At 46.1% G+C, this 23956-nt stretch overlaps 1 protein-coding gene across 4 annotated transcripts in view; it reads left to right on the forward strand.

The window, feature by feature from the left end:
- The window catches only part of ETV6 (ETS variant transcription factor 6), a 272788-nt gene that overhangs the window by 109363 nt on the left and 139469 nt on the right, over positions 1-23956 (forward strand). For 2 of the 4 annotated variants that reach the window (XM_062194833.1, XM_062194831.1), the window contains one exon: positions 8429-8558. The exons of 1 other annotated variant lie outside the window; for it this stretch is intronic. In XM_062194833.1, coding sequence (XP_062050817.1) covers positions 8522-8558 — 37 coding nt within the window. In that variant the 5' untranslated portion in view covers positions 8429-8521. The remainder of the gene's footprint in view (positions 1-8428; positions 8559-23956) is intronic. One more of the 4 variants, XM_062194832.1, reaches the window with a different exon arrangement.

Here is a 23956-nt window from a genome sequence, read left to right on the forward strand (position 1 = left end):
AAGTAGTGCTGGCCTCCTAAAAAGAGTTTGGCAGAGTTCCATCTTGTTCAATGTTTTGGAATAGTTTGGAGAGTACTGGAGTTACTTTCTCTCTGAATGATTTGTAGAATGTAGTAGTAAAGCCATCGGGTCCCAGACTTTTCTTTGGGGAAGACTTTGAATTACTGCTTCCATCTCATTGTTTGTTATGGATCTGTTTAGGTTGTCTGTATCTTCTTGAGTTAGTCTTGGTAGGTTATATGAATACAGGAATTTTCCTGTTTCTTCAAGGTTTTCTAGTTTATTAGCATATGGCTCTTCCTAATAGTTTCTTATATGATCCTTTGTATTTCAGTGGTGTCGATTGTAACGTCTTTTCATTTCTAATTTTATTTATTTGAGTTTTCTTTCTTTTTTTCTTTGTTAGTCTGGCTAGAAATTTATCTATTTTGTTTACCTTCTCAGAAACTCAACTTTTTGGCTGGCGCCACGGCTCACTAGGCTAATCCTCCACCTGCGGCACTGGCACTCCAGGTTCTAGTCCCAGTTGGGATGCCAGTTCTGTCCCAGTTGCTCCTCTTCCAGTCCAGCTCTCTGCTGTGGCCTGGGAAGGCAGTGGAGGATGGCCCAAGTCCTTGGGCTTTTCACCCACATGGGAGACCAGGAGGAAGCACCTGACTCCTGGCTTCGGATCGTTGCAGCACACCGGCCGTAGCAGCCATTTGGGGGGTGAACCAACGGAAGGAAGACCGATCTCTCTCTCTCTCTCTCTCTCTCACTATCTAACTGCCTGTCAAAAAAAACCCAGAACTTTTTGTTCTGTTGATCTTTTGTATTTTAGTTACAATTTAATTTATTCGTGTTTTGATTCTTATTATTTCTCGCTTACTGCTGATCTTGTTTTTCTAAGTCTTCAAAGTGTATCATTACATCTTTAATTTGAGACATTTTTTAATGTAAGCACTTAATGCTATAAAATTCCCTCAATACTTCTTTTGCAGCATCCCACAGGTTTTTATATGTTGTGTTTTCATTTTCATTTCTTTCTTTCTTTTTTTTTTTTTTTGACAGGCAGAGTGGATAGTGAAAGAGAGAGACAGAGAGAAAGGTCTTCCTTTTTGCCGTTGGTTCACCCTCCAATGGCCGCTGCGGCCGGCTCATTGCACTGTCCGAAGCCAGGAGCCAGGTGCTTCTTCTGGTCTCCCATGCGGGTGCAGGGCCCAAGCACTTGGGCCATCCTCCACTGCCTTCCCGGGCCATAGCAGAGAGCTGGCCTGGAAGAGGGGCAACCGGGACAGAATCGGGTGCCCCAACCGGGACTAGAACCTGTTGTGCCAGCGCCGCAAGGCGGAGGATTAGCCTGTTAAGCCACGGCGCCGGCCTCATTTTCATTTATTTCAAGAAAGTTTTTGGTTTCCTCTAATTTCAGTGGCTCATTGATCAGTCAGTAGCATGTTACTTACTTTCCAAGTATTTGAGTGTTCTGTTCTTGTTGATTTCTATTATTTTATTAGCTTTATTCCTTTATGATGTGAGAAGATACATGATATGATTTCAATCTTTTTAAATTTGCTGAGACATAATTTGTGGCCTAATATGTGGTCTATCCTAGAAAATGTTATATGTGCTGCTGAGAAGAGTGTGTTTTCTGTACCTGTTGAATGAAATGTCCTATAAATATCTGTTAGATCCATTTGTTTGAGAGTATGTTTCAACTCCCATGGATCTTTATTGATTTTCTGTCTGGATTACCTGTCCATTAATGAGAGTGGGGTGTTGAAGTCACACCCTATTTTGTATTGGAGTCTATCTCTCCCTTTAGTAAATGACACAATTTTAAATTTTGGAGCCATCCTGGAAATGCTAGAGCTTTGATTGTATAATTCATAATGCTTGTTAGAGGGCTAGATTCATAGTGGACATATGAGGAAGGCTGAGCTATGTAACAATCATAGGGTGGAAAAAATCTTGACAACTTTTTATAGCAAAGCCTGATTATCAGCCCTATTGCTAATATTCTTTTTTTCTTTGTTTTATAAAGATTTATTTATTTTTGAAAGGCTGAGTGACAGAGAAAGGGAGAGACACAGAGACAGATCTCCCATTCTGCTACTCACTCCCCAAGTGACTGCAACAGCTGGGGCTGAGCCAGGAAGAAACCAGGAGCCTGGAACTCCATCCTGATTTCCCACAAGTGTGACAGGGGTCCAAGCACTTGAGCCATCTTCAGCTGCCTTCCCAGGTGCATTAGCAGGGAGCTGGATTGGAAGAGGAACTGGTGCTCATATAGGATGCTGCTGTTACAAGCTGCTGGCCCCAGGTTCTTCTCTTAACCTCACGGTGCCTGGATGGCATAGATCTGAATGGAAGAAAGACTGCAGACGCTTCCATTTAATTGCATCTGTTCGTCAGAGGCAGTGCACTGTCTTCTGCTTTGAGGATGAAACCAGACAGCGAGGCAGGGAAAGCAACTGTCTATTTCTCATCAAAGCAAGAATCTACCTATTTCAGGGCCTGAGCCATCTTCATAAACTTCCAGAGACAGTGCTGTCCTTTAGACTGAGGAAGCTGGGCTCATAGGAAGAGTCCCACGTAGTGCTGGGTGTGGTGGGTCTGGGACACACCCTCTCCCCAAGGCTGAACTGGCTGACTGGGCCACCTAAGGAGGAAGCTCCTGAGACCCAGAGTGTAGGACAGTCCTAGTTTGTCCCGGAAAATGTTGATAGGCGTGCCTCAGTGTGTTCAAAGCCAAACAGCATTTGGTTTGTAAAGAGCTAATGGCTCAGCATCTAGGGCATAGGGGAAAGCCAAGGTGAGCCTCTGGCGTAGACTGGTCCTGAGAAATCATCACAGCTCACGTCTCTGACTTGATGGATCTGATTTTCTATATCACAATCCCCGTTTGAATGCCTTTAGTGCTCTTTCTCACTCCCAAATCCTAAGGAATGATGGGGCCTTGTAGGGGAAATTCTAGAATGTTACCGTCTGTGACTTTGTATGTGCAGTACATGAAGGTACTTGAAAAAGTTCATGGAAAATGGAATTTCAAGGTCAGTCTATTTTGGTACGAAGATTTTGTTGAGGTGCATATAAATAGGGGTTTTCAAAAACATCATAGAGATGCCTGGGTTTCAAAATTGGAATCAAAATAAAATTATCCTTGATTACATTTTCTACAAACTTTTTGAAGTAACCTTGTGTATTTAGGAAAGAACACTGGTGTGTGCATCTTAAGTTTTACTAGGTTTCTCTCACTTAATTTCGAGGTGGACAAAATACTCAGTTTTTTTTTTTTTCAAGAGGAAGATAGTGGTATTCAAACATGTATTCTTGTAGGTTCTTTTGCATGTCTGTTTGCATCAACGACACCAAAAACCTAGAAAACTGTGAGGCTCAAATTTCAGTTTATTCCATTTTTTGGTAACGTGCAATGCAACGTGTTCAGGAAAGCTTATTTAGTGTAAGCCAACACCACTGCTTTGTATCATTTCGCAGCCGGAGGAGTGAACTTGAATAGTTGTGTGTGCAGACTTCAGTTTAGTAGGTCTCAGAATAGCTACCCATAGGAGAGAGTTCTTCCCTGCAATCTACAGAGGCTGCATATGGTACAAGCACTGGCTTTGCCAGGCAGCTTTCCTGAAAACCCACAGGGTGGAATAGAGACCTTTCCTAAACTACTGAATATTACCTGTGTGTGACCATTCTACCTGTGGTGCCTGCTCTTTGCCCTTCCGTTACAAGTGTGGGGATGCCATAGTACGGTAGGATAAAAGGGTGCCTATGTTTTTTTTTTTTTTTTTTTTTTTTTAATCTCCATCACTCCAGGGGAATGGTCACTGTTCTGTTTCAATGGCAGTGTTACCTCTCAGGTCTCCTGATGTGGGCTCCAAAAGTCATTATTGGGGGTAATTTATAATGAGGATGGAGACAATTTCTAGAAAGCAGTCCTAAATCAAGGACAGTTTAGCTCTCTGAATATTTGAAATTACTGGTTGAACTTCTGTAACTGAAAAAACTCATAATCCAAAATGCTCCCAAATTCAAATCTTTTTGAGAACTGACATGTTGCCGCAAGTGGAAAATTCCACACCTGACCTGACAGAGTGGTTCAAAGGTGCACTGATATGTATGGAATTACCTTCCTAGGCCTTTGTAAGATACATTTGATACATAAGTGACTTCCGTGTTTAGAGTTGGGTCCTTTCCCCAGGATATTTCATTACAAACATGCAACTATTTCAAAACCCAAAACATCCCAGAATATGAGGCACTGCGGTCTTGAGCAGTTAGGATAGGGATATTCAACTTGATAACTGTCTTTTGTCAAGAATAACCTTATTTCTGTTTTTCTCAATTCCATAAATACTTTATTTCTCAAGAACCATATTTAATTGGCCATAGGCTGTTTCTCTACTGTTCAGCCTTTTCAAAGAGACCACAAATGTGTGTAAATGGACTGTGTGTATGTCTGTGTGTAGGGGGTGGTTTCAGTGTGATTAATAGGGGTTCTGTATCAAATAATTTTGAAAAGGAAAGACTTGTTAATAGTATTTTTTTAAATGGGTGATTTTTAATTTTGATTTATTTGAAAGGGGGGTTGGAGAAATGGACTGAGAGAGCTCCCAATCACTGGTTCCTCCCCCAAATGCTTTCAATGGTTGGGATTGGGCTAGCTCAAATCCTGGAGCCAGAACTCAGTGCAGGTCTCCCATATAGGTCACAGAGATCCACATACTTGAGCCATCACCTGCTGCCTCCCAGAGACTGAATTAGCAGAAAGCTGGAATTGGAAGCAGAGCCAGGATGCAAACCCAGGCACTCTAGTGTGGAATGTGGGCATCTCAAGAAGCGGCTCAACCTTTGCGCCCAACACCCACCCCTATATTCACTTTTTGTGTCTTCTCTAATATACAGCCTGAGTTGGGGTGAGGGTGGGGACTGCATTTTCCCATAGTGCACAAAGTATGTTCACACAGACGTCCCAGGTCCCTCAGCATTAGTGTACAAAGGAACAGAATTAGACGGACGCCCTTCCTTGGCCCACTCTGGTTTGGGAGAGGAATGAAGATCAGGAATTGAGATCTTCCTGGTTTGCATAGTTGTGCTTGCAGGACCGCACTCCATTAGCAACATTTATATTTCAACCTTTACTGAATTCAGCCTCTTTTTCTCTCTTCAGAGCTTTGTGCAGCTCTTGGTTATGCCTCCCTGCACCCTTCTTGGAGCTCTCACCACCGGCCTCAGAGACTGCCACACTTCCCTTTTGTTCAGCCGCGTGGTCCGATAGGTTGTGTCTGCAAATTTGAGGGCAGCCTGTTTTCTTTTCTTTTCTTTCTTTCTTTCTTTTTTTTTTTTTTTTCAACATCTAAGCTGTATAATGTAACCATGTCAGGGTGTTCTCAGTCACATCATTGACCTCCAACGGCAGTTTATTCCCCCCAGCCCCCACCCCTGTGACACTTGAATGCATTAACAGCACTGTCAGTAGCATTTTAATTTAATTAACCCAGTGTTTATAATCCTCTTGGGAAAATCCTTATCTTTCCCCCACCCCCCTGGCCCTTACAATGTTAAAATAAAGCACCTCTGGTTTCCATTTGTCTGACAATTTGCTTTAGAGGTGGATGAGCTAGGGTGAGACCAGAGAGGCAATTGGGAAAAGAAAGAGGTTCCTTTTATTTGGGAGGTTGGGTGTTAGTCTCCTTAATCAATTCTGGCTAACGGTCTCTGTAGTGGGATTTGTTTGACTTCTCTAATTGCTGGTACTCTGCTGGTGCACCACTGTGATATTAAGTGTGTGGTTATCCTATGAGAATAAGAAACGAGGACCACGTGAGTCACCCTGGAGATGCACGAAGAGGGACCAAAGGAGTTTGGTCTGCAGTGTGTTCTGTTTTCCTGGGATAGAGGCCCACACCTGGGCAGCGTCCTCTCTGGGGTCCCCTGAGTGCTGTGCTGGCTGCTGAGCCCAGGTTACGGGAGGAGAGGGGTGACTGCTGGCAGATTTTCAAGGTCCTAGATGCTCGTTTTGCTTTTACCTGTCTTGGTCAAGGTAACTTCTCTGTGACTGTCAGGCATCTTTATTGAACCTTTTCAGAAGAGCTTCCTGACCTGCAGTTAGAGTGTTGCAATAGTGACCTTGGATGGAGGAGAAGCCATGATGCAGAATGTGAGGAGTTCAGGGGTCACAGTCACTTACTTTCTGGCCTTCCTGCTCTGGGTTTATCGTGACAGTGCACAACTGTTTGCATCAGAATGGCTTGTGAGGGAAGGCATTAATCCCCTGCAGCTGTGGGGTCAGGAACCATATAGACGCAAAACTACAAGAAAAAGTACACCGAGATGAAGGTGTGAGACAATGATAATTTAGCAAGTCAGGTTTTATACACTTTAAAGGTGTACCTAGCTTGGTTTTTATCAGTAGGCAGGAAGGAGATGTTCCAGGAGAGAAGGTGAAATCAGCTTTGAGTGCTGGGTTTCTCCAGCTTGTCCTTGATAGAGCTAGGGAGGCGGGGATTGGGCGCCACTCGCTCTGGTGAGCTACTGAGAGGACATTGTGAGTTTCTCCAGGCTTTCACGGGAAAGTCATTGCGTTACCGATTAGCATCTCTTGTGCTCACACTCAAGCCGTGCCATTAGAAGACCCTTTGGCCACATGATGATTTCTTCGCTAAGTTCTGCTTCTGTAAAACCCTAAGAAAACAGAATACTACTGGGAAGAAAGTTGGTGGTAGATAGCTAAGCGTGTATTGAGCTTGGTGGTAGCGAGTATCATGTGAGGATGGCAGAGCATGGAGAATGTGTTATACGAGACAATCTCTGAAATGCTTAAAAGCCCATCTCACCCTGAAAAAACTCTAAATAGATGCTGTGTTTCCCGTTTGTGTGTTTATGTATCTTGGCCCGCACCCCCCAGTCAACCCCAAAGCATATACCAAAATGTCTAACTGATCTTTAGGTCAGTATTGTTCACAGTATGTGTGGTGTTGGTAAAGTTCAGGAAAAAACGTTGTGCCCCTGGGTGACCTTTGCCGGGCCGTCTTGACTGTGGCAGAAATGAAATGTAGGATTTATGTGCTTGCCGTTAATTAAGAAAGTCACCAGCAACTCTTGATTGGATGTATGTTTAAGCAGAGAGATTCCAAGGGCCTTCATGGTTCCTAGTGGATGCCTTAGGGAAGGTGTAGCAATTCTGTCCGGAAATTACAACAATATGTATAGATTCATTTACAATTGAAACTTCCAACCACAACCGCCAGACTCTCCAGGCTATGAGCAGAAGAGCAGCTTTACTTGGGTTCTAGGGCTGGGGGATTCCTCTTTTTCCCCATTCACACTTGACATATAAAATGTTTAAAAAAAAAAAAACAAAAAACCTCTTTCCAGACCATAAACACCTACTTCACTTTCTTTTTAAGATTTTCTTTTGCTCTTGATTTTTGTTTTCGTAGTGGCATCTTCCTGGTCTTTTCTTCCCCACTTATTTTTGGACTTTGTGTGTCCCACTTGACTTTGCCCAGAAAAACCACAAAAAATAACAAGTTATGTTTATGTATGCTCTGAAAGTCAAACTAGTTGGCGTGCAGATCTGAGATGCAAATTGTGCTGCTGTGTAGCTGAATACAATAGCTGCTTTCTTGCCATTGTTTGCAGTATTTGGACTTAAAGCTAATAATAATCTTCCCATCCCATATCCACTTCGTTTTAATTGATCTAGAGAACACTGCTTATTTGAACTCAAACAGTGGATCTACCAAGGTCGTCCCCACCACATTTTGGTTGATGAGTATCCTTATTTAACCACAACTTGCCTTATATTTAAATAATTCTGGAACAAACTCTGAAATTATTGAGAGAAAAAGGCAGTCTTGATTCAGATGCGGAGAACAAAGGAACAAGGAGATACTGATAACTTCCTGCAATTAAACATAGGATAGATTGGGCAGTGGTTGTCCGTGTGCATAGGTTTATTAGCTAAATCTAGAACTTACATTTTAAGCTATCGCTTTCCACTCTGTTTAGCTCATTCTCCTTGAATCTGAGTACAGAGCCATGCTTTGATGAAAAGCTGGAGATATTGTCCAGGATGAGAAAATGTGGTTTTAATGTATTGGTGACATTAATATATGTCTTGGAAAATAATTTTTGCAAGGGTTGTCTGGAAGCTACTCTTAGGCGTATTTTCTCATTCCTTAGTCTGTGTCCCCCCTCTTTACCTGGAAAACCAGGGGGTGCATACCTATTGACCTGATTCCTATTGTCACCCTTCCCCATGTTTTGTTACCAATCCCAAATGGAAGACAACTGTATACAGCTGAAAGAGAGCAGTCAGATTGCTCAGAAAGCCCCAGCTCTGCCTTGCTCCCCACCCCTCTGGACGAGCTCACACCTCCATTCCAAGTTTTCATTGTCTCTTCCCCTCCCCTCTTCCTGCCCTTATTTTTAACAGCAGGAACGAATTTCATATACACCTCCCGAGAGCCCTGTGCCGAGTTACGCTTCCTCGACTCCACTTCATGTTCCAGTGCCTCGAGCGCTCAGGATGGAGGAAGACTCGATCCGCCTGCCAGCGCACCTGCGTGAGTGTTTGCGCCACGTGGCTTTGGCCACCGTGGGGAAGGGGAAGACAGGTGGGCCACCTGCTTGTCTGTGGGAGTGACAGGCAGTGGGCTCCGGGTCAGAGAGGGCGAGTTCTGAGGTTCTTTTCCCATGACTTCACCTGCTGCTTTGGCATCTTACGCTGTCATCCCAGAATGGCCTCGAAACATTTGAGATTCCTCTTCTTGTTTCTCAATGCATTCGTCTTGTCCTGGTGCTGATTTGTTAAGAAAAAAGGACTCTGGAGATGCGCAGTGTATGGCAGCGTCAGCTCAGTCTTCTGCTGGGCAATGTGAGTTTGCCTGTTTGCAAAGTTTATCTGCATTCCTAAATCCCCACTTATTGCCACGTATTTCCTTTGATTAAACATTTTGATCAGTTTTTGAGTCAACTCCCTGCTGTGTTTTTAAGCTTTCCCTTCCTTTATAAGCCTTCCATACCTCCTTTCTTTTTTTCTTGCTGGCTACTTTTCTTCATTTTATTTGATTTCCTATTTTTTTGTTGTCATTTGAAAGACAGAAAGACACACAGAGAGAAACAGGCACACAGACGGACATTATCTTACCCACCAGGTCACTCCCCAAATGCCTACAACAGCCAGGGCTAGGCCAAGCCAGAGCCAGAGGCCTGGAACTAAATCCAGGTTTCCTACATGGGCGGCAGGGATCCAAGTACTTGAGGCATCACAGGCTGCCTTCCAAAGTACACACTGGCATGAAAACGGATCAGGAGTGGAGCTGGGACTGGAACCCAAGTGCTCTGATATGTGATGCAGGCGTCCCGTGCCACGTGCTGAGCTCCTTCATTTTAAATGTCTACTTATTTCCTTTGTACCCACTTTTCTTTTACTCCCCCACTCTTGCTTGTTTTTTTTGCTTGCTTTGTCTGAATGGCGCTATTTTCTGGTACTTCCATCTTTTTCTCCCAAATCATTTCTCCTCATTGTGTATACCCTTCCCATCTGAAGCCTGTGCTACTGATGCCAGTCTCCAAAGCAGTTGACACCTGTCATTTCCTTTTTGTGTGTCTTTCCTGCACTGCTACCCGGCCCAGGTGATAAAATGCAATTCGGCACCTGGGAAGAATGGAACTCTTGATTCCCAGCCTGATCTCAGTAGGGCCCAGGTCCTCACAGGAGGACATGGGGGTCCCATTGACCCTTCCCTCGTGGGTTTCCAGTGTGGCCTCATTGTGCTCATCATCTCTGTTGTTCGGTGTTCCCTGGTGAGTCTCCGCTTGCTACGTCTGCCCCCAGAAGGTTGGCAGCTGAAGAGAGAAGACAGAGAGCAGGCGGAGACAGACGATGTGGCTCCTCTTTATTTTTCTGTGACAGTTCAAGGACTTGGATTACTGTGGTACTAGAGGGTCTGGGGAGACGTTGCTGGACTATCCCTTCTGCCTCCCAGTGATGACAGCAGCAAGCAGCTGGGACCCTGGGAATCCTTCCCATCCTCCAGTTGACTGGGTCCAGCAATGAAGACTAAATTGTTGTCCACTATCTTCAAAACTGTCCTGTTCTCTTTCAGCAGGGAGTGGCACAACCTTTATGCACACAGCCCTAGTCTGCAGTCTTCTTGTCCATAGTGAACTTTTAAAGAAGAGATAGGGACTGTGACGGTGCCAGGGTTATAGCTGCAGGCCCTGTTGTCCTTAGTAAACTGGAGCGTTCTGGCAACATTGGAGTGGGCAGAATTGGAAAGGAAAGTGGGCATAGCAAATTCCCTGCCAAAGCCGTCCTGTGCCCAGTGTACCCACTGGTGAATACCCATGCTGTGCAGGTGGAACACTTCTCCCTGCTCTCATTTGTTCACTCCACGAAGAGTTAAGTCTCTGCTGTGCCAGGTATTCCTTTAGGTCTTGCGGGGACAGAAATGGACAATGCAGACAAAAGTCCCTGCTCAGGGGGAGCTTAAATTCTAGTACAAAGAGGAAAAAAAATGTTTTGAAGACTTGTCCCAAACAGGCTAAGGTTTCTTTCAGACTCTTTTAGTCCTATATTCTGTGATACTTCACAATGATGCCCTCTCTCCTGCCTTGCCTCTGGATGCCTCAACTCTGTGGCCATAGGAATCCCTCTCCCGAAGAGGTTATCATGGTCGAACAAGTGAGCACACACACACCCCACAGTGGCAATGAGATCTTCATCTGCAGCTGGTTCTGCTGCTTGCCTGTGAGTCAGTCGCTTACTCAGTGTCCTAACATACACCACGGTGTTAGGACAAGAGCACATCTAACAGCCTTCCCGGCTTTAAAATATGGTTCCCATCTCAGGCAGTACTCTCCATTCTTGGAACTCTTGCCTCCCTAGCAGCAGTTGACTTTTTACTTGGGCAGACAGTTTTCTCAGTGAGCCGTGTCTGTGCCGCTCAGCAGTGCTTTGCCAGCTCCTGCCATGTGCCCAGCACACAAGCGTGATAGTTTACATTAGTTGTGGGCTTGCCCCGGCCCAGGCACTATGCAGTGTCCTTTATATAAATTATTCTATCCCATTCTCACAATACCTGTAAGATATCTTAATTTTATCTCAGTGTCACACTAAGAACTTGGAGGATTTAAGTAATTTTTATGTTTCTTAAATATTTATTATTTATTTAAGTCAGAATTAGAGAGAGAGACAGAGAGACAGAGAGCAATCTTCTATTCACTTGTTCACTCTCCAGATGGTTGCAGTAGCCAAAACCAGCAGCTAGTGACTTCATCCAGATCTCCTACTTGGGTGGCAGGGGCCCAAGTACTTGGGCCATCTTCTGCTGCTTTTCTCAGGCCATCAGCAGGGAGCTGGATTAGAAGTGGAGCAGCTGGGACACAGACCAGCGCCCATATGGGATGCAGGTGTCGCAGGCTGCGGCTTTACCAGCTATGCCACAATGCCAGCCCCTAAGTAATTTTTCAAGGTCAGTCACAGAACCTAGTCAGAGATAAAGTCAACAGTTGAACTCAGTTCTGTCTGAACCCAGAGCGGAAGCTCTTGTCTATTCTGCCACTGTTTAAGTATGTGTTTGTAACTACTTTTTGGATGTATAGAAGAGGTCAGGGTTGACACTTCCGGTATCCACTGCAGTGGTTTATGGCTTGGAGCCTCTTGTAACTGTTGCCCTGTTGTCATTGCTGAGTCTGCCTATCACTGTTCGATGGCTGGATGGATCTCCACCTGGCTAGCTATCGACAATGGAACTGTAGCACAGTAATACTGACCTTGGCATAGAGTCAGTAGTTAGAAATTGGATTTAGGTTGGAATAATGGTTTTGCCTCAATGCCTACTCTATGGCACTCTAACTTTATTTCTTGTTTTTCTTTTTAGAAATATCCATTGTTTTATTTTGTTGTTTATTTGGGAACAGAGAGAGAGCTCCTGTGTGCAGATTCACTCCCTAAAAGCTTGCTATGATCAGGGCTGGAAGAAGAAAAAGTTGACTGGTTACTGCTGTCTCCCAGAGTCCTCATTAGCAGGAAGCTGGAGCTGGGAGTTGGGAATCGGGAATCGGTGCTGAGTACTGAGCTGGGCACTGCGACATGGGACGTGGGTGCCTTAACCAGCATCGTAACCTGTCTGCTCCAGGCTAAGGTTAGATACTGCTGCTAGGAAATCTGCCTGAGCCTAGTTGCGAAACCATCACCTCCAGCATCCAGATTGACTCTGCCCAGGCCCTGCCGTCTGCCCTCCGCTGGGGCTGTCTGAAAGGGGCTTGTCCTCCCTGTGCCGTGGAGGACTTGCTGCTTCACACATTTGAGATGAGCACACAGCCCCTTGATGGCTGAGGCTGTGCCCTCCACGGGAAGATGTATCCCAGCTGAGTTTCCAAAGCTGAAAGAAAATAAATATTCTAACAAGGGAACTGGGTTATGGCTGTTTTAATCTGGGATTCCAGACAATTCCCAGCGGAATGCTCATGGAAAGTACGGGGAAGAATCTGAAAGGCAAGGCAGCAGCAGGACGTTTATGGTATTGCTAGGTTGAAGGCATTCCTAGCTGCTTGTTTTAAAGAGATAGTCACCAGACTGGTATGCCTCCCTGTGGCTTCTTTTCACCATTTATCACTGATCTCCAGATAAACCCTGTCTCTTAACTCTTTCTTCTTTCATTCTTAAATCAGAAAATATCCTTGAGTGGGAGCTGAGGGATGGGCGGGGATCATACCCTTCAAGATTCTCATACGGAGTTTCTCACCGTTCTCCACTGCCAACTGTAAGCTAGACCCAAACTGCAGCACAGCGTGACAAATTAGCGAGCTATTGCAAAGTGGAAAGTGATGCTTTTCCTTTTATTTGCCTGTGATAAAAGCAAAGTGACAAATGCAGCAAGTGTTAAGTGGTGATTATGGAGGACTTAAGGGAGGATAGGGGCAGGCAGGACCTGGGGCAGAAAAAAAGCCAAGGGAAGAAGGGCCTGGTGGGTGGGCCTGTGCCCTGGTCTGACTCATTGCTGGATTGCAGAATGGTGCCCCTCAGCAGTCCTCTGACAGAGCTCTGCTCACCAGCAGTGCACACAAAAGGAGGTTTGTGGAGAGGATGAAAAGAAAATCTGCATTTTTCTGCTTCTGTGATGGGTTCTGAATTATTCTTAACATTGAAAGGGTTAAAAGCATCTATTTTTTTTAAAATTAATTTTTAGCAAATGAGAGAAAGATCTCTTGGTCTGCTAATCCACTTCCTCAATGCCTACAACAGCTGGAGCTGGGCCAGGCCGTAATCTGGAGCCTGGAACTCAATCGGAGCCTCCCACGTGGATGACTGGGACCCACGTAATTGACTCTGCTGCCTGCCAGGATGCACATTAGCAGGAAGGCAGAATTAGAAGCAGACCTGGAACTCAAACCCAGCCACTCGGTTTTGGGCTGGAGCATCTCAAGCTGAGTCTTAACCAGTGCACCAAACTCTCATTGCCCCAAAGGTCCATTCTTTAAAGAGACTATCGGCGGCCGGCGCCATAGCTCACTAGGCTAATCCTCTGCCTGCAGCGCCAGCACTCTAGGTTCTAGTCCCGGTTGGGGAGCTGGTTCTGTCCCGGTTGCTCTTCTTCCAGGCCAGCTCTCTGCTGTGGCCCAGGAAGGCAGTGGAGGATGGGAGACCAGGAGGAAGCTCCTGGTTTCAGATCAGTGCAGCACGCCGGCCACAGCACGCCATTTGGGGGGTGAACCAATGGAAGGAAGACCTTTCTGTCTGTCTCTCTCTCTCTCACTGTCTAACTCTGCCTGTCAAAACAAACAAAAAAAAAAAAAAAAAAAAAAAAGAGAGAGAGACTATTAGCAGCCTTTCATCATAGCTTGGAAGCACTTTAAGGACTAGTTACTCTTGATTCTCTAAGCAGAGAAGGGCTGTGGCCTGAAGCAAATGCTTTTCCCAGCTCTCCCTAATGGAGGGACTTCTAATTTGTCTACCCAAAGGCTGCCTTTTAATAAACTTATGGGGTGGTGGGTGCCCCATGCAGTGGTGCCAGCCTGCTACCTGGAAGAGGCTGGCCCTGTGTTTATAGCAGTTCTGTCAAAGACATGGCCTTAGAGAGTGATGCCTGGCCACAGACTCTATGATAGTAATACCAGGGGCCTTGAAAAAGCTCATGGAAAATGTGTGTTCTAAAAAACTATGCATGGATTTCCATTTCTTTTTGTACCAAAATAAACTTACCTTTTAATTCCATTGTCCACAGACTTTTGCAAGTACCCCCCTGTATTTTAGATTTATGAAGTGGAATTTAAGTAATTAAATGTCTTTATTTCAGATTTCTTTTAAATCGACAGGGTGGGCATTTGGCCTAGCAGTTAAGCACCTATGTGGGATGCCCACGTCCAACACAGGAATACCCAAGTTTGAGTCTCAGCTCTTGATTCTAGCCTGCTGTGAATAGGCATCCTGTGAGGCATCAAGTTTGATAAAAACTTGGGTACCTGCCACCTATGTGGAAGACCTGGATTGAGTTCTGGACTCCGGGCTTTGGTCTGGCCCAGCCCCAGCTGTTGCAGGCATCTGGGGGAGTCAACTAGCAGTTGTAAGACCTCCCCCCCCCCTGCCTTTCAAGTAAATTTAAAAAAATTAAAAACTCATTATCGTTTCACATTTACTTGACTTAATTACATGTAATCATAGGCTGACCTTGTGCCATTTGTCCAAAGACTTTGCAACCTGCAGAGTGCGTTTAGCCAGCTAAAACCCTTGTGAATTGATATTTAAACGTCGGAACCCAGTACTCATTCATCATGTTTAGTCGTGTTACGGTTTATGATGCTGCGGGTTAATAAATAGCCATAATAGCCACTCGGTGTTTTCTAGAGTCAGACTCCCAGAAATAGTCCCTTGGCTCCACTTCCTTTCCTTGTGAATCTTTCAGAATTCTTACATTACTACTGCTGCTTGTGCGTGCTTAATAATTTAATTTAAGGCCTTCCTTTGGAAACAGTGCCTTGCTGCTCCACCGCTCTGCTGTTTGGCCTTCTCAGCAGAATAACCGGGTCTAAGAGTCACATGACAAGCAAAGCTGGGTCAGAACCAGATAGAAAGAAGGGCTGAGTCTCCATTCTGATTGACTGGGCCAACAGTTCTATACACTTAGAAGTTACATTCCCAAAGAAAGGCAAAACTGGGAGCCAAGTGTAATCACAGTTAATATTTTGTATTGTTACAAACAACAAAACACATCCGTACGTATCATCTCATTTAGTCATGGCAGCCCTTGATGAAGTATTATTTTTCTATTTTATCGGTGAGGTCACTGTGGCTCAGACTGAGCAGCTCAGTTGTCCGAGTTCACACGTAGAGGTCTACATAGACTACTGTGCCTTCAGATTAGAGCCAGTGCTGACAGCTGGAGTCCAGGCAGCCACAGGCATGGGGTCAGGGGACAGGTGTGGCTCTAGCAATGTTGCTTGACCATTCCTTTGTGCAGGCTGGCCTCTCCCAACTGGCTGGAGTCCCCTTCTCACAAGGATGCAGGAGAAGCATCAGACTTGAGAGCCCGTTACTCTGGATCTGAGTTTAGCTGACCAGTTTCTACTGCCGTCCCTACATTACACTCCTGTGTGCTCAGCTTGAAGTTCATTTCGTTTGTGCAACCCAAAACGACAGGGCTGGATCTGTGAAGGCCTCAGCTCTGAGAGGGGCGCGCAGCCAGACACTCTCATCCAACAGCATTTAAGGGGGCTGACCTGCTGGCAGCAGCGGCCCCTGCTTCTCAAAGTTCCAAGTGAAAAGGCCATGGTGATAGAAAGGACCTGGGTCCCAATGCACCCGGGCTGCCCTTTCCTATTAGATGATTTAACTCCTCTAAGACTCAACACTTTTCTTTCTCTCTCTCTCTCTCTTTTTTTTAGATTAGTATATTTACTTGAAAGACAAAATGTCAGAGATAGAGGGAAAGACAGAGACCTTTGTCTGCTGGTTCACTCCCCAATGTCTGGGCTGGGCCAGGCTGAAGCCAGAAGCCAGGAACTCCAGCTGAGTCTCCCACATGGGTGGCAGGGGGCTAAATCCTTTGGCCATCTTCTGCTGCCTTCCTAGGTGAAGTGCCTTCCAGGGAACTGAATCAGAAGTGAGCACCTGGGTCTCAAAGTGGTGCTCCCATGTAAGATGGTGGTGATGTAGGCAGCAGCTAACCCACTGTGCCACCAGGCCAGTCCTTCAAATCTCTTTTAAAAAAAAATACTCATCTGTTAGAGAGACAGAGGTCTTCCGTCTGCCAGCTTACTCCTCAAACACCCATAACAGCCAGGGCTTGGCCAGGCCAAAGCCAGGTGCCTGGAACTCTCTCCAGGCCTCCCATGTGGATGTTAGGGACATGGGACACAAGCACCCAAGCCATCTCATGCTGCCCTCCCACAGATGAGCATCAGTGGACAGCTGGATCAGAAGTAGAGCCAGGGCTTGAACCCAGGGACTCCGACATGGGCCGTGTGTGTCAGAAGTGTGAACTGCGTGCCAAATGCCCACCGATTAGACTCAAATTCCTAATACCACCTACTGAGAAGGATTTCCTGTATGTATTGGAGCTCGTTTATGTATAACACTGGGTACAGTGCCTGGCTTATTAGGGTGCCAGTAAATAGCTGATTGAGGGATAACTTCTCATTTTCAAGGGCTAAAGGGAAGCGTGCCTGTCTCTGTTTGCTTCGTTAGAGAAAGGACCTCGTGTCCTGTCTGCATGTTTCCCTGAGTGTGACTGACTTCCCCAAGTCCAAATTCAAGGAAGGAAGCTGTCTTTTCTGACTGTCCCCTGTGGTATCAAGAGCTCGGCACTGCTGGGGGTCGCCCATCCCAGGCCCTTTGCCCACCCACATGCCAGTTCCTCGGTGTGGAGCTTGTCTTCGTGGTCTTGCCCGAATCCGTGCGTCTCCTTCCTCAGCCTCTCCCTGTCTCCTCCTGAGACCTCTCAAACCCTCCCCTGTCCTTCACCGTTCTCCGTGTTCCAAAAACGGCCTTGCACACAGCTGCCTGTGACGCGCGGTGACATCACCAGCAGAGTTGAGGCCAGGACATGGGGAAGGGATTGAATTCTCCGTCAGCGTCTGGACAGAGCAGTAATGAGCTCTAACAAAGCTGGCCAGCCGCTGGCATTTTAGATGTTGCTTCTCGGTAAGCCTCCTTTCGGGCGCCTTGACTCTCCGCATTCAAATGCTTGAAGGCGGTTCTGCTTCCCCACAGCACATGTGGCTGTGCGCGGGGCCTGGGGAGCTGCTTCAAACAGCTTGAAGAGAAAAAACAGCCCACAGCAGAGCAGCCAGGATGCTTTGGAAGGGAAATTTCCTTTTTGGGTTTGCTGTCGGAAAGAATTTCCGATGCAGGCAGACGTTAATTCCTAGCTCCATGCTTCCTGATAAGGAAGCAGCTTCAATAAATGTAGCTATTTATAGATGTCTTTCTTTCTTTTTTTTTTTTAAATATATAACCAGAGGTTTATTGACCTTTTCTTTCACTTCGCATTTCATGCAGTGAGCTCTGTGTACATTTAAGGCAGCTCCTCCAGCCTGAACTTGGACAAAGGGCCTCAGAGCCAAGGGCAGGGAAGGGGGGTTGGAGGGATGGAGGGTGGAGTACTGAGAACGGCACAGCCACCTCCATGCTGTCCTGGGCTCTCGGTTTCCTTGGGGCTCTGAAGTGGCCATTTGGAAGCTGTTCACAGCCAGTTGTCCCTACCTGGCTCTGTGGGCTTTTTATGAGAACCCTGAGATGCCCAAGTCTTATCTGGACCCAACATTGAACTATGACAGACTATGAAAAAGCAAAGACAATGAGGGCCAGTTTTATGACAGAGACTCGGACAACAGCAGGGAATGTAAAACCTCACTTCCATTTGTTCTTTTTCTGCTTCCCTGGCTCCCCCTTTTCATTGTTGTTGTTTTATTTGACTTTTTTTTAAAGTATTGATTAGAAAGGCAGTATGACTGAGAGAGACACACAGAGGTCTTCCATTTGCTGCGTCAATCCCTAAGTGGCCACAACAGCTGGGGCTGGGCCAGGCCAAAGCCAGGGAGCTGGAGCTTCATCCATGTCTCCATCATGGGTGGCAGGGGCCTTCTCAGGTACATCAGCAGGGGGATAGATCTGAACTGGAGCAGGGGGAACTCGAACCCGGGATCTGGTATAGGATGCTGGCATCACAAGTGGCAGCTTCACAATGCCAGCTCCTCCTGGCCACCCTTGAATTTCCCCAGCCATCACTACCTCCGTCGTCTTTCCCTGGGCAGCGTCCAGGTGTATAGGTTCATGGTCAATCAAACGGACAGCTGCATAACAAGAGAATAATTCAGAAAGTTCATGGGAAAATGAAATTAAAAGAGAGGTTTGTTTTGTTGCCAAAAAGAATCAAAACCCATGCACTTCTTTAAAAATTAATAAGCATTTTCTTTGATGAGCATTTTGAACACCTCATGTGGATACAGGCAGGGATTTCAATTTTCTTTCTGTTTTCCTTTGAACTGTTTGAAGTACTCTTGTAGGTGCTGGCAGGCAGGTAGGAGAAAGAGTCAGCGTGATGTTGGCTTGAACTGTGCTTTCCTCCTCATCGTTATCGCCCTGCCTCGGTTCAGCTGGATGTACAAGTATGAGAAAGTCTCCATGCTCAGATAGCAGCTGTTTGCCCCGTATTGCTTCATGCCTGAGTTACACCTCGTTGGTAACTCACACGCCTGGAGTTCCTGGCAGCACTGATTTTGACAGCTTCATCCTCCAGCTTTTCCAGAAGTAAATTTTAGCAGAGACCTTCGGATGTTGCCACAGGTGGTTTCTGATTCTTGGTTGCCTGTACCACATGTGGGTGGTTTGCAGGGGTGCGGGGTTGGAGGGTGTCTTTTTTTTTTTTTTTCTTTCCTTAAGCAAGGATAGAGCAGGATCTGAGAGATTTAAACCAGCCTTGGCTCTGACCATGTGCCCACTGATAATTCCCAAGTATAATTAGTCACTCCACCCTGATATTTCCTGCTTCCATCTTGGGTGGGTAGAGTAATCCCTGTTCTTTGGAAATTGGTCTGGTACTGCTTCCTGTAGATCATGGTTAGTAATGAAGCTTTCAAGTGGGTTTATACGATTCCAGTAAGAGAAATGCAGAAAGGGGTGGACCATTGTGGTTCAGCAGGTTAAACAACTGCCTGCAATGCCGCTGGCATCCCATATGGGCGCCGGCTCAAGTCCTGGCTGCTCCACTTTCCATCTGGTTCCCTGCTAATGTACGTGGGAGACCTGGCTGAAGTTCCAGGCTCCTGGGTTTGACCTGGCCTAACTCCATTGTGGCCATTTGTGGAATGAACCAACAGATGGAAGATCTCTCTCTATTTCTCTGTAACGCTGCCTTCCAAATAAGTAAATAAATCTTTTAAATATTGAGAGAGAGAGAGAGAGAGAAAGAGAGAGAGAGATATGCAGATTGCGGAGAGAGGTCATGGATAAAGAGCTGAAGATGCATGGTAGATGCATGTTGCATGTCTGGAGGAAAAAGTCTACCCATGCAGGCCTCAACAGAGGCTGAATTCTTTGCCCATAAGGTCAGGGTATTTAGTAAAGTAGTACACTGAGGAGGCTGAAGGTTCATAAGGAGAGGGAGCAGAATTATTAACAGAAAAAGAAAAGAAAAAAAGCCCTAGAACATGTGTTGAAGGGCGTTGAATGACACCATCTTCAGAAAAGCTCCAGAGGTATCAGTTACCCTATGGCACTCTACTGTGGAAGCAGTGGTGTTAGGGTTTAACTCCCTATTTGTTTTTCAGAAATGGCTTACCTTTGTAACTGAAGGGGTGTTGGTTTTTGGTTTTGCGGGAGAGGATTGGTCTCTGCACCACAGCTACCAGCCTACGGGAGACATGTCTCCTTTAGGAGCCTTCTGAGACCAACTGTGCTTAAGATCATAAGGCCACTGCAGCAGTGATGTGTGGAATAAATGATAATAGTCACCACTAATCGCCAGCAGCTGTCCTAGTGGTTAAGACAATGACAATTAAAAGCCTGAGTCCTGCATTGGAGTGCCAGCTCTGGCTCCTGACTCCAGCTTCCTGCTGATGTGGGCCCCAGGAGGCAGCAATGATGGCTCACATTGGGTTCCTGAACCACCCTCATAGGGGACTGGATTGAGTTCCTGCCTCCTGGCTTTAGCTGAGCCCAGTCATGGCAGTTCAGGCCTTTGAGAAGTGAAACAGCAGTTAGGAGCTCTCTCTGTGAGCCATAACTTGCGTACACATCTCTTTCTAAAACCTAGACTCTTTTCTTTTTATTTCATCTTACTGCTCCTTAAAACTGTTATGAACTGATGAAACTTGAGCAAATCTAGGCTAAAGGCCTGATTAAAAAAAAGATGTTAAGTTTGCCAGTGTGTAGTACAGTGGGTTAAGCCATCGTCTGCGACTCCAGCATCCCATATGAGAGCTGGTTTGAGTCACAGCTGCACCTCTTCTGATCCAGCTGCCTGCTAGTACATCTGGGAAAGCAGCAGAGGATGGACCAAGTACTTGGACCCCTGCCACCCACATGGGAGACCCGGGTGGAGTTCCAGGCTCCTGGCTTCAGCTTAGCCCAGCCCTGGCTGTTGTGGCCATTTGGGTAGTGAACCAACAAATGGAAAATCTCTATTTCTCTCTCTAACAAATAAACACATCTTTAAACAAATATTTTTTAAAGTTATGCAAAATATACATCCGCATACATTACTGATAAGGGAGCCTAAAGGCATAAAATCAGAAATATACGCTAAATTAACTTTGAACTTGGAAATAAAATTTCAAGGCCAATCCTGTATGCACACTGTTACATACCATAGAAACAGATTTAAATGCAGTAGAGTCCCATAGTCCATGATTTTCTGGCTTTTCGAAAGAGAGGAGCTACTTCACAGATCATTATTAATCAGAAAGAGGGTATGATTGAATGGAGAGTCTGTTATTGTGTTTACAAATTAACGCAGTGAACATTCTAAAAATTGGTGTTAAGCTTCAGAAAAAACTATCTGTTGTTGGTGCCTTTGTTGACCCGCATGGCTACGTCCCTGCAGTAGGTAGCAGAGTAAGAGCCTACCCTTCAAAGGGTCAGCTCCCTGGGCTCTGGCCCCATGGGGTTCCCACTTGGGTCATCCCGCAGCGATCCATTCCTTCCCTGGGGCCGTCAAGTGAAGTAGCCCGAGTACAATTCCTCACACCGTTTACTGTTCTGCAATTCCAGAAGAGAAATAGGCGGGACAGCCTCAGTGAGGGCTGGCTTGGGAATGCCCAGTTTCAGCCTCGTTCACTTCCTGTGCTCCACATCCAACGTTAGTGCACTTGGTGGTATTTCGTTGACACAGACGGCTGTCCTCTACGTGACTCTGATCATTTTGTGAGATGCCCTCCTACAGGGAAATGCGGGAATCTAGCATCTGACTCTGCTGGCCACTTCCCTAGGATGCCCGTGATTGAGATCAGGTCAGTGCCTTTGTGAGATGGCGCCAGCTCCTAGGCCTGGCAGGGCTCCTGAAGACCGGCTCTGCCTCTCTCGCCTGCTGCTGGGTCCCGGGATGTTGTGGCCGAACCGCAGGCTTGCTCGCCTGTTTTCATGGCCCCCTTCTGGCCCAAAAAGTGTCCGTGAGCTGGCCCTTTGCCCAGTGCATTACGCACAGGTGTGGCTTCTGGTAACTGTCTCCTTGACCCCAACTGTGTGATGTGTGGGAATCCCCTCCACAGCTTGAGGCATGTTTGCCTTTCCTGTAACCTGCAAAAATTACAATCTGCATTTTTCTCCCTCTCGAGAGGATGTCCACTGGGCTTGGGGCTTTACAGAGCCAGCTGATCTGCATGGGCAGGCCACACCGTCCTCCAGCAGCTGGCCCCACAGCACATGCACAATTAATACTGCATTAATTAATTATGGGGGGAAAGCACAGTTGGCAAGGGAACGAAGGCTTTCAGCTTCTAAAAGTGAATGCTTTGATGCTGAGCTTAAAGCACATTTCCATCCGCCCCAGCCAGCAGAGAGGATCTGTGGCACTCATCCCATCCACTGGGCAGGAAAACTCATGCCCAAGGAATTGTTGCTCACAAGTCACTCGAATCACCTCCTTGTTGCCACAGGCTGTGAAAAGGGAGCATAAAGTTAGGGGGAAAACAATTGCCCAAAGTAGCCGTGAGAGGTGAATAGAGCTGATGAGATTTTGTTTTTTATGTTTTTATTTATTTTTGTTTTATTTGACATGCAGAGAGGCAGAGAAAGACACACACACACATGCACACGCACAGAGAGAGAGGGAGGGAGAGGGAGAGAGAGAGAGAGAGAGGGAAGGAGGGAGGGAGGGAGGGAGAGAATCTTAGATCTGCTGGTTCACTCCCCAAATGCCTACAACAGCCAGGACTATGGCAAGCTGAAGTCAGGAGCCTTCCCACATGGGTGGCAAGGACCCAAGTACTTGAGCCGTCACCACAGCCACGTAGCCTGTGCATCAGCAGAGAGCTGGATGAGAAGCAGAGGAGCTGGGACAGGAAACCAGGTGCTCCAGTACAGGATGGGGATGTTGTAAGTGCTGTGCTGTGCCAAATGCCCATCCCAGTGGGGAGTTTTTGTCTTCTAAACTAACTCTATGTCACCATCAGGGGCCATTAAGAAAGAAACCAATAGGAATGAATGATTCACTGCCAGCTTCCTAGGAAATAAAGTGACTCTTCTCCTCCCTCCTCCGTGTACACAGTTCAGAGTCACAGAGCTGTAGCTCTGATGAGTCGGAAGCTTGCTCCAACTGGGACAGGGTTTCCTACTAGTTGTGAACAAAGTCGGGGGAGGGGGGAAGCCTTTCCTTTCTTTTTCATTCTGATTCCTTCCACGCTGCTGGTCTCAGAGTTCAGAACTCCCACGTGGGTTCCTTTCACTTCTCGTGTGGGATGGCAGAGGAGCCACCTTGCAAAATCCCCTCCTGGACAGACAGTTCTTCTTCCCCTATTCACAGCTCTGCCAAGCACTTGTGTGGGGCCCTTGCTGACCTTAAACTTTGGTCACAATTCAAATATCACCCAGGTATTTGGGTTTTTACTTAAAGGTCTGGTAGGACCACAGAGGTAGAAATTCCCGTGAGACATTTCCTTACTTGAGACCCAAGGGTTTCTAAACTACACTTTAGTGCTTTGGTGGAGAGGAAATTTTGAGACCCACAAAAGCCTAAATGGATGTACAGTTGGGTTTTTAATCAAATGTATTTTGGACCTTGTCATGGAAATGAAGCTTTTCTTTTAGTTTTTAGGCAAAGATAAAGTTTTAATTCGCATAATGCAAGTGTGTGTGTGTGTGTGTGTATACACATGTGTATGTGTGCATTGCACAGCTGGGATTGTCTCACAGCCATTAGTCCAGAAATGTGCTTTGCAAAGCTTTCTGTGATATTCCTACCACCCAAGTGATATTCCTACCACCCAAGAGATCTGGGAAAGAACTTCAAGAAACACAATTGGGTATTGTAGCATTGGCATTGTGCAGACAGCTGTGTAGCTATCTTATGTCTGGTAGTTCTTTGTTTGCCAGAGTATTGAGATTCAGAAAGTGGTTTCCATACTTTCATTGTCTGGATGGCATTCCTTGAGACCCAGGCTAGAGGGTTACAATCCTCTGTGAACAGAGCCAATGCTGTGCATAAGTATGGAATGTGGTTACCCACTGGCAATGATTTTAAGGGCCATGAACGTGAATATCTCCAATGATGAGCTACTGTGCTGTCTGAAATCCTACCATTAAGGGATATTCCCTTTGGATTAAGCACATGGCTCCATTTTTATTCTGTTACTTATTTGAGATGCAAAGAGAAGGAGAGACAGAGACAGAGTGAGCTCCTGTCTTCTGGTTCACTCCCCATATGGTTCCTGGCTTGAGCCAAAGCCGGGAGCCAAGCACTTAATTCAATCTTCTGTGTGGGTGATAGGGACCCAATTACTTGAGCCATCACAGCTGCCTCCC

This window comes from Lepus europaeus, chromosome 6 (genome assembly GCF_033115175.1).
Source record: "Lepus europaeus isolate LE1 chromosome 6, mLepTim1.pri, whole genome shotgun sequence".
In the NCBI taxonomy this organism is placed as follows: Eukaryota; Metazoa; Chordata; class Mammalia; order Lagomorpha; family Leporidae; genus Lepus; species Lepus europaeus.